This window comes from Vigna radiata, chromosome 6, assembly GCF_000741045.1.
Source record: "Vigna radiata var. radiata cultivar VC1973A chromosome 6, Vradiata_ver6, whole genome shotgun sequence".
Lineage (NCBI taxonomy): Eukaryota > Viridiplantae > Streptophyta > Magnoliopsida > Fabales > Fabaceae > Vigna > Vigna radiata.
The window spans coordinates 5835019-5846360 of record NC_028356.1 but is presented as its reverse complement, the minus strand read 5'-3'; the positions used below and the strand labels follow the sequence as shown (position 1 = coordinate 5846360).

General features: G+C 32.4%; 2 protein-coding genes across 2 annotated transcripts; one reads left to right on the top strand and one right to left on the bottom strand.

Annotated features, from left to right (window-relative positions):
- Window positions 1-1118: 1118 nt before the first annotated feature.
- On the top strand, window positions 1119-4899 carry LOC106763115 (cucumisin). The gene is made up of 10 exons (XM_014647305.2): window positions 1119-1380; window positions 1524-1618; window positions 1908-2002; window positions 2108-2342; window positions 2425-2947; window positions 3047-3150; window positions 3246-3467; window positions 3694-3805; window positions 3881-4094; window positions 4261-4899. The coding sequence occupies exons 1-10, from the start codon at window positions 1234-1236 to the stop codon at window positions 4806-4808; spliced, it is 2295 nt and encodes a 764-aa protein (XP_014502791.1). The 5' UTR covers window positions 1119-1233; the 3' UTR covers window positions 4809-4899.
- Window positions 4900-6129: 1230 nt separating this feature from the next.
- On the bottom strand, window positions 6130-9492 carry LOC106765337 (rop guanine nucleotide exchange factor 5). The gene is made up of 7 exons (XM_014649919.2): window positions 8900-9492; window positions 8590-8706; window positions 8318-8472; window positions 8116-8190; window positions 7742-8032; window positions 6979-7335; window positions 6130-6881 (listed from the first exon to the last, which is right to left on the bottom strand). The coding sequence occupies exons 1-7, from the start codon at window positions 9126-9128 to the stop codon at window positions 6420-6422; spliced, it is 1686 nt and encodes a 561-aa protein (XP_014505405.1). The 5' UTR covers window positions 9129-9492; the 3' UTR covers window positions 6130-6419.
- Between the last annotated feature and the right edge of the window lie 1850 nt (window positions 9493-11342).

The window sequence follows — 11342 nt, the reverse complement described above, 5'->3', positions numbered from 1 at the left end:
AATATGCATTATAAAATGCATTTTTCTTTTTACCCGTGAATGATGAGTAAAATCAAAATGTTTAACAAGACAATTTTTTTGTTCTTATTATTTCTTAAAAAGAAAAAAATCTAAAACATTTTGTCTATTTTATATTAAATTAGTTGATTAATGGTCCCTTGGATCTATTTCCAAACTTAATTATTATCATATGTTTGCTAAGATTTTTTTTTTTATTTTAAATGCTAAGAACTCACGAAATATTATTGTGTTAAAAAGTTGTCATATTAATTAATTTTTGGATTAAATATATTTTTAATCCCTTAAGTATCATGATAGAGAGTAAATTTATACCTGGCATCAGACGTGGACTGGTCGTTAGCCACTTCAAATAAAAGTTAACGTCATCCAAAATTAGGAACTATTTATAGTAGTTTCAAAACTATGAGGACTAAAAGCCATTAAAATTTCGAGTAGGAACTAAATCCAAAATTGTGTAATACTTAATGGACTAAAAACATATTTAACTTTTTTATATTATTGTTATTATAAAATATAGTTTGACCGTAAGTACCAACCGGAATTTAATGAATATTTTGAATAGTTGAAGGATGTATGAAAATGCAGAAAATAAAACAGTTTTTTTTATTAATTCTTTCACTATATTTAAAATAAAGGCACTTTTCTATAATCAACAGCAGATAGTATCTACTAAAATAAATAAAACCATTGGGTACTTAATCATTGTTATACATATATGTCACGAAAAGTGGGTTTTCTTCTTCTTATTGGTTGCATTCTTTAATACTGTATATGAACTAGACCCTTGACCTACAAGCAATACAAAACACGACTGACTCTTGCACTTGATGGCAAACATGAATGATTATTTGCACAAAAATCAACACAAACATGAAAAACTAATAACACAATCTAAATCACCCAATAATTTTTTAATTTATAAACCTGTAATGCATTTAATACTTATACTTATTCTATACAAAGAAAGATATAACTTAGAATCACGCAGAATTAGTAATTCTTCCTATTGCACAGTACAGTATAGTAGATTAAATTAGGAATAATAAGTATAAAATGAAAAAGTTGAACCGTTGTATACAATAAAGAAGACTCATGAGTCACTTCTGCACACGAGAGTTTATAGCCATTGTTGACTGCTCCAGTGCAACGATTTTGAAAGCCACAGGCAAAGTTCACTATCCTCCACCATAAATAATCTTTGCTCAAACCGCCATGAACACATTCATCAGCTCCTCAAAAAGTTCTAAGCTTCTCACCTTGATCTTCTGTGAGAACATGATTTCTCTAAGGCCTGGCCTTCTTTTAACACTCATCTTCAGTCTGATAATTAATCAGACATATTCCAACAAAGATAGGAAGGCAAATATATACCCGCATTCTTTCGTTATATACTTTTTCAGTTGTGTTTTTTAGCTTTACAATTACTATATATGGCTACCAAAACGACTATGGCGCTCAAAAGTTCATCTCTCTAATTTCACATTTTCATTTTCTGAATCCAGACTTACATTGTCTACTTGGGTGACCACCCTAAAGGCATGGACTCAACATCCTTACCTTCCCTTCATATGACCATGGCACAAAATGTTCTTGGCAGGTTGAATATTATAATTTATGTTCATAGTTTAATCCTGGTTTCATGATAAACTCATTTTCATTGAAAGCCAACTTTGGGGTAGTTCCAGCATTACCTAAGGATCTAAATTGGTGGTAACTTTAGAGTATACACATAAGTTTTGGAAATGCTTCTCAAATTTTTTCTTTATCACTGAATAAATTAACTGAAACATGAAGCGAATTTTAGTAGCTAAAGATTAAGATCATAGTTGTGTTCCTCGTTCAAAACAAAAAAAAAAAATTAACTATCTAAAGGTACATTTATCCAGCGACTTTGAACCAAAAGCTATACTTCATAGTTACAAGAAAAGCTTTAATGGATTTGTTATCAAGTTAACGCAGGAGGAAGCGGGAAGAATGGCAGGTACTATAGTATTCCTTTTAATCTCGAATATTACTTAAAATTTTCGCTGTATGTTTTAGGAAGAAAAAACAAAAACAAGGTGCTAATACTAACTTATTGTAACAGAAATGGACAGTGTTGTCTCTGTTTTCCCAAACAAGAAGAATCATCCGCACACAACTAGATCATGGGACTTCATAGGCTTTTCACAGCAAATCCTAAGAACAAATTTAGAGAGTGATATAATTGTTGGAGTAATAGACACGGGAGTTTGGCCAGAGTCCAAGAGCTTCAGTGACGAAGGATTTGGTCCTCCACCAAGTAAATGGAAAGGATCATGCCACAACTTTACTTGTAACAAGTAAGTCTTGCTAATGATTTCACTAGTCCTTATAAATAAATGCATTTTTCACTATGTCAATATGATTGGCACTTGTATGCAGCAAAATAATTGGAGCAAAGTATATCAATATTGAAGGTGACTATGACAAAGACGATATCATATCTCCTAGAGATGCACAAGGCCACGGGTCGCACACTGCATCCACAATTGCTGGAAATTTGGTTAAATCTGCGAGTCTACTAGGTTTTGCCTCAGGAACAGCCCGTGGAGGAGTCCCATCAGCACGCATTGCCATATACAAAGCATGTTGGCTCAAAATAGGTTGTCCTGAGGCTGAAACTCTTGCAGCATTTGATGAAGCAATTGCTGATGGAGTTGATATAATCTCGATTTCAACTGGGTACAACAACATAGAGATCTTTCCCTATTTTCAAAGTGCGTATGATATAGGAAGTTTCCATGCAATGAAGAGAGGCATATTAACGTCAAATTCAGCCAATAATTTGGGTCCTCGATTTTCCTCTATGACCACTTACCCACCCTGGATACTCTCTGTGGCTGCTAGCACTATTGACAGAAAGTTCCTCACCAAAGTGCAATTGGGCAACGGCGTAGTTCTTGAGGTATCCTTATTTTAACAATACACCATCCTTCTTGTTGATGTTTTTTCTATATGAAATTATAGTGTTCAATGTTTATGAATGGCTCTGCTTTGTGTACAGGGGGTTACAATTAACACCTTTGATCTAAAAAAGAAAATGTATCCACTGATATACGCTGGAGATGTACCCAACGCTGCGGACGGATATAATAGTTCCATATCCAGGTATCAGAACATTGATCTATACGTGATTTTTCCTCGTCTGTTTATTTTCTCAGAATAAAAAAACATAGATTTGAATTTTGAATTTTACTGGTCAGGTTTTGCTTCGACAACTCTGTCGATAAACATTTAGTAAAAGGAAAGATCGTTCTGTGTGACAGAATTGGGTCTCCTAGCGATGTTGGGGTTTTGTCTGGAGCTGCTGGGATGCTTGTTGGAGCCACTGATGCAAAAGATGCGCCAACAACATATGCACTACCCGCAGCTTTCATTAGTCTAAGGAAATTTAACCTCGTACATTCTTACATGATTTCATCGAGGTGTAGTTTCATGTGTTCTTATTTATACTTTTTTTTTTCTTCTTCTGAGATCACTAGCTTCAATCCTTATATAACTTCTAATCTCATTCAAAATGGAATAACTTGTTTAAAGGAATAAAGTTCTTTCCCCATCTTTAATTTAAGTAATTTTCATTTATATATCAGCATTTTCTCTTAAGAACATTATTGAGTTCAACTTGTCCGGTATATGCTGCCCAATTTGCAGAAATTCAACTGCTACAATATTTAGGAGTGACGAAGACAATGACTCACAAACCCCTTTCGTAGTTTCGTTTTCATCAAGAGGTCCAAATCCAATTACCCCAAACACTCTCAAGGTAAATCTAAAATCTATGTGAAATTGTCATCTTCAACCTGAAAATGGTGATACATATTATTTCATGATATTGTAGCCTGATCTTGCTGCACCGGGAGTTAACATTCTAGCTGCATGGTCTCCAGTGTATCCAATTTCAACATTTAAAGGTGACAAAAGAGCAGTGCAATACAACATAGAGTCCGGCACTTCAATGGCTTGCCCTCATGCAGCTGCAGCTGCTGCATATGTCAAATCATTTCACCCCAATTGGTCCCCTGCTATGATCAAGTCTGCATTAATGACCACAGGTAAAGTTTGTTCTGCATCTTTAGGATAATTTTCAATATAATTGTTTCAAAAAACGTATATCTGTTTGAAAAAAAGAAATCTTTCTTTACCATTTGATCTTGTTATGCTTCAAATTAAACTAGAGTATGTATATATGACTCTATCTGTTACTCCCCCAATTAACAGCTACACCAATGAGTCCTACTCTTAATCCTGAAGCTGAATTCGCATATGGGGCAGGGCAAGTTAATCCTGTTAAAGCAGCAAATCCTGGTTTAGTGTACGATATTAGTGAAGCAGATTATGTGAAGTTCTTGTGTGGGGAGGGTTATACAGATAAAATGCTTCGGATACTCACTAAAGATCATAGTAGATGTAGTAAACATGCCAAGGAAGAAGCTGTGTATGACCTCAATCTCCCATCATTTGCTCTGTACGTAAATGTCTCATCTTTCAGCCGTGTTTATCATAGAACGGTTACGAATGTGGGATCAGAAAGATCTCGTTATAAAGCCAAAGTGGTATCACCATCTTTGCTGGATATTCAGGTGAAACCAAATGTTCTATCCTTCACAGCAATTGGGCAGAAGAAGTCATTCTCAGTCATAATTGAAGGGAGTATTAACGCAGATATACTGTCTGCTTCTCTGGTTTGGGATGATGGCACTTTTCAAGTTAGAACACCAATTGTAGTATATACTGATCGAAAAGTTATTCCATGGTCTGATGAATAATATGTTTACCAAGGATCTCTTAAAAACTTTTAGATAAACCTTCAATTGTGTCCCTCAATACTAGAAATTTAGTATTCCTTTCTCTTTTTGTCCCAATTATCTGTTCAAATATATTAGACTTCATTAAAATCGAGTCTAACGTGTAAGGTTTAATTTCACATTCATGATAACTTATTTTTATAAATAGTATTTTTGCAGCCAAACCTTTAAATAAGACATAAATTTATATTTCAATACAATTATAAGTTTAAGTTCTACTCTGTATATAAATTAACATACTTAACATTTTAAATAATGATAATAATTTAAATATTTTAGTGTACTGTAATAAATTTAATACATATTACTATTATTGATAATAATAATAATAATAATAATAATAATAATAATACTTATATGTTTAAAAACATTGGTCTTTGATATCAAAAATAAATTTTTCAACAAACTAAAGCCTAAATTTTAAAAATTAAATTAAATTAAAAAAAAGTTTGAACTAGTTTACGTTTTTTAAAGTAATGTGGTGTACTTAAGTTCTTTCAGTAAAAGCATTTTAAACCAAAATAAGGACACTTTGCCAGAAGTCAAATCCGGGTCGTCCACGTGTCAGATATATAAACGACATTCCTTTATAAGTTCCGTATTTTAAGCTATATTTGGATAGTAATAATAATGTCGTACACACTCTTCACCGAACAATTCAACGAATACAATGTTTCTTGAACAATTCAAGAAAAAAAAATATAGGGTTAAATATGTTTTTAGTCCCTATATTTTGGGGCGATTTTGGTTTTAGTCCCTCTTTTAAATTAAGGTACAATTTAGTCCTTCAACTTTATAAATGGTTTTAGTCCTTTTTACCAAATTTTCTTAACTTTATTTGTCGTTTCAAGCATGTTTCATTATAGCATTTGGATTGTTTACATTGTTTGACACATTTTTGCTTCAATGTTAACTGAGAAACATGTTTGAAACAACAAATAAAGTTAAAAAAATTTGGTAAAAAAGACTAAAACCAGAGTTTTCTAAAGTTAAAGGACTAAATTGTACCTTAGTTTGAAAGAAGAACTAAAACCAAAATCACCCCAAATATAGGGACTAAAAACATATTTAACCCAAAAATATATATAGGAAGAACAAATTATGTCCGTTATTCAAATTATAGAATACCTTCGAAAAATCAGTATAAAAGACAATAATTTGCTTGAAAGAAAACTGTTAATTTTCTAAAAATGAAGATTTTACGAAATATTGAACACAAAATTAATAAAAAAATCGACTGATAAAAACAAACTGGGATGAAAAATTCAGGCATGATCAGATGGAAGAAAAACCAAGAGACGTGTCCTCTAAATACTGATAACCATTTTGAAGGAACACTGAAAAAACCATGTCCTCTAAATACATTAGATAAATGATCTACACTAAATACAATCTTCTACTCGATACAATCTACCCTTGTCAGATTTCAGCTGAAGAATGCAAATAATAATCCCAACAACTTCACACTTCTATTCTCAACTAACAACACAACAACTTTAGAACTCAACAAACAACAGATGCTACCAATAAATGATACAAGGATATGGATGTTTTACTGTAAAGCCCCACCAGTCATTTTGTCTTGCCATTCATGGCATGTGGCTTCTTGTGATGTTCTGCCTGTTCTGTTTTATTGCAGCTTGGGTTAGAACCATTCACCACAACAGTTGAACTGCTAAAATTCTTTGTTTCTTTTGATTCTGCACCAAGATAATTCGACAATACTCTTCTCACCCCAAAGCCACGACGTTGAGGTTTAATATTGTTGTTGTTATTGTTAATGTTGTTGTTGAGGAAAGGAGATCTCTCTCCCCTTGCAGGACTAATGAGTGATGGAGCAGGTGAAAAGCTTGGTGTGCCAACTGCTTTGTGAGGAGTGCCTGAGACAGACACTGTCATTGGAACCAATGGAAACCTATCTGAATGTTTAGTCAAGTCATCCACATATAGCAAATCGTCTATGCGAGCTACAATGTTAAATGCCATGCTCTCCAAAACTCTTGAATAGCTCTCAAGTATGGATTTTCCAACATCCTGAATGTTTAAATGAAATAAGATGTGTTAATGTGAAAGGCTTTGAGAGAAACGATTGCAAAAACTAGATCAAAATAAGGAAATAGAAGCATGAAACCTTGTTGCACTGGATCTTGCTGGTATCCAAGGTAGTTTGAGTTAGACCAGGATACTTCTGCTTCAATGAAAGTAGAACATTTTCAGCTCTTTCTGCTAGTAGTTCTCTCTTGTCTCCATCAGCCATGAAGTCCTTCACAATTTCCCACGATGACTTTGTAGTTGAACGGTTAGGATTAGGTGGGGGTTTAGAGTGAGCTCTTCTACGCCACACATATATTGAGGCTTCAACACGGTTTGCAATCTCTAGTGCCACATGCTCCGAGGAGAGGTCTAGGCAATCCAGCAGACACTCTGGAGAGAATTTCTCTGATGTAATGTAATGGTAAACAAAATCCCCCAAGCAAGTTCTTCCATTCTGAAAGTTTAACAATGAATCAACTATGTTGGAAAAACCCTTTGTGAAAACCAATTTAAGTTTCACCGCAAGGTCATATAAGTCAGCAGAGAACTTTAACTAGATTTTAGCAATGCATATAGTATACTATATTTTAGATGAATGATACATGTTGCTTCTTTAAGCTCATGATCAAACAAAGCTGATTACACGTTCTATGAACGTTTACTTGTAGTGGAATTTCATTTCGAATATCGTCACATCGTGATTGTCTAAAAGTTATTTAGGTTCTCATCTAATCATAGATGTGTGATAACTACTTCGAGTTTAATATCCAAATGGTTGACACTAAAAAAACTTACCTTTTTATCGTTTGTCTTAATCATATACTAACATCAACTTCTATTTATGTGGAAGATAATCATACCTTAGGAAGAGTTTCCAAGTATGACTCAGGAACTTCCATTTCAGCTAAAGCACCATTGTTGATAGCCATGGCAGCTTTTAGAATTTGGCTTGCACATTCTCTTGTGTGATTCAACTGCTTTCTCGAGTTCTCACTGAGGCCAGCAGGAGGCACACGAGGTACAGGGAGCCACCACTTATCCTCTTGTCTCTGAATTCTTTTGCAAAATGAAGCTGAACCCTCTGCATCTTGGGCTACAATTCCTTGGTCAACATACCAAAATTCCATATCTTTGCAACCATCTAAAATTTCCTGTGATAAAGATAAGTTTACATGAGAATGTCAGAGCAGTTTCTCTACTAGCACGCCATGAAAGAATAAGATTCAACACTCACAAGAAGCATGTTGTCGAGTTTGCGCAGAGCTGGAAGATTCATAAAAAGATCTGACCTTGGTCTGCAAGTCATTACCTGCACAATGCACAGTATATAAACATCACAATTGAAAACTTGTTTTAGTATTAATTACTTACAAAATAGAGAGCTCTTCATTGAAAAGAAAATTGAAGTCGTGTATGAGAATTCAATCCAATTATACCTCTAGCTTACTTCCATCCGGAAATGTCTGCCAAGAAGGTATTAACTCAACAATATGATCACTAACACTTACAAGCCATTCCATCTCCCTCCGCCACATTTCTTTCTTTTCACATGGAACAGGTTCTAGTCTCCATAATTGCCCAAATACAGTGGCTACAAGTTGCATTAAATTCGAATTAAAAACATTATCTTAACAAAATTTAAATTCAAATCATTAAAGGAAAATTTGAAAATTTTGTCAATCCAGCCTGCGTTAAAGACAAAGCATACCACACAGATTTGTAATGGCATTTGAGATAGCCAAAGCACTGCAGACTCCTTTCCCAGATCCTGACATATCTTCCCCAAGCAGTAATTTTGCAAACCTTTCCTTCATTGCATCGATTCCTGATCCAACATTATTTCCCAGTAGTTAGAAAACGGCCAAATAAATACTAACAACAAAACCCACCAAAGTTGAAATGATAATCTTTCAATCTTTTCCCAGCCTTCACAGAATCATCAAAATTCAAAAATTGAGAGTGAATTTTTAAACTCTTTCCAGTCTTTCAGTACAGAAAATATTCTAGTCCCGACTTACCAGCCATTTTTGAACTGATGCTGGTAAATTTCGTATCTTCCAAGTGAGTAACAGGTTCATTTTCTTTCTCATCTGATTTGCGGCATTTGGAGAATGTAGCCTTCCGAATAGGCCAACCAAGAGGAGGAGAAGCACATCCTTTGAGTTCTTGAGTTGAATCAGTGGCAGAAGAAGGAAGCCCGTCTTTTTTCTTCTGAAAATTTTCATCCCTGTTGCATAAAGCCTCCATCTTGAACAACTTTCCCCCAGCAGAAAAGCCTTGCTTTTTGAATGAAAATCACCCCAGTGATGGCTCACTCTCCTCCAACATGTCCCAACACAGCGACAGTCACAGTTTCTGCCGTAACAGTGAAGAAGTTTGAAAAACAAAGGAAGTTGGGAGGTGGGTTTTATAGATTATCGTGTCTGAAGGGACCGTTGAGGTTGCTGTGGACACAGCACCGTGGAAAAGACGATGAAATGAAGAACAATGTTAGCTTTTGGGGAAAAGGTTTGTGTTACTGAACAGTTGTTATGGTTTCTTTCTCTCTCTGTTTTCCAAATTTGAAGTATGAAGTGCCACATCACATGACATACCAACGTCTCTCTGGCTTTCGCTCTCTCAGTAACTCAAATTTCTGCTTACGTTCAAAATAATACTAAACAATTTAAACTTGTTTGACCTTTTTTGTTTTACTCCCAATATATATTACACTTTCTAATTTCGGTTTAATAATACTGATTAATAATATATGCTTCTCCATAGAATTTTTTTGTTTACCTTTTATAATTTTAATAATTACTCTCTCTATATTGTACTTTTAAAAAATATATTAAATATGTTTTGTAAATTGCATCAAAATCTTTATATTTTATCAACATTTATTTTTATGACATTGAAAATATAAAATATTCTTATAAACTTTCAATACTTTAAATTCTTTACGTTGATATAGTTTTCTATTATTTTCCTTATCTATTACAAATAAAATATGTCTACATTATTTTTAAATTACTTAATTTATTATCTAATTAGTTTCTTACTCGTGTACTTGTTTCATATTCATATCATTTATCGAATATAAATCTTCAAGAATAACTATAAAAATATCTTTTCTTTTCTATCACATAGGTAACTCATCGATTGCTTCCAAAATGGCTAGATTTTGTATAAATGACTTTATTTCATTTTTATTTTCTCTGTTTTCATATCAAATCTTTTAAAGAGATATTTATAATTTTTATTTTTTAATCTATTTTTTACTTTTATTATTAAAAACTAATTGTGAATATCTCTTATAATTTATAAAAAAAAATTGCTATATATTTTTAATTCATATTTTTGAATTTTATCTGCATCTTATAAACAACTGCAATGCACTTCAATTACAATTTTAAATAAAGCAAATTAATATCTAAATACACACGCAAATACGCAAGAATACTTCAATAAACAAAATTGAATGTCTTGATTTGTTGCATACAAATATAGAATATCTAGATTGACAAGATTTTGTATGCTCGAGTTTTTTTACATTTTTAAAATTTTTATTATTCTCTTTTAAATTATATAGTTATCGTCTTACTATTCTTATATTGTTATTTTCTTTCTTTCCTCCTTATATTTGATTTACATTTATGTAATCTTCAACTATTTTATTTTTCTTCTTTTTTATTTTAAAAATAGAGAGACACTAATTAAGTCATTGTCTATGCCCTAGTATTAGTAAAATTCAGTACAATATTTCCATAAAAGGGCATATCATTAATTGAAAGGAAGGGTAGAAGTTTCCTGTGTAATGAATGAGACAGTTGAATTAGGTATATATATTTGAATATAAATGGAATTGTGAATTGATAGTTCTTTGTTTAAATTTAAATTGAAATGGAATACATTTTTAACTGCACTTAAAACTGAATGGTTTAAAGCAATGTAACTATTATATATAAACTTTCTATCTTATCAACAAATGCTTATGATTTCTTATTATATTCATTCAATCTATTGCCGAAAGAGAAGTAAATATTCATCCAAAAATGATCATTTTTCAATAATTGAAGATTCATATTAACAAAAAAAAAAAGATGAATTAAGGTTAATTTATAATTATAAATGTAAATCTATATTTTATAAATTAGTTTTGTAAGATTAAAGTAGATATATTGTGATGATGAATTATATATCTTAGTGTTCAAAATTTTCATGATGGTTAGAGTGATATATAAATACACATATTACTTATTTGAGTTATTAAGTTTACTCTATTCTGTAGGTAAAAGTTGAAAGTAAAACGAATAATGGTTTTACATATTCATGTTATCATATGGATAATGATAGTTAGACAATATTTTTTTGACAACATTTAAACATCATCTACGTGTCATTATGTAATTGGTCCAAAAATTTTCCACAATCAATAATAATAGTCATAAACATCACCATGGACCAATCACAAAATGACAC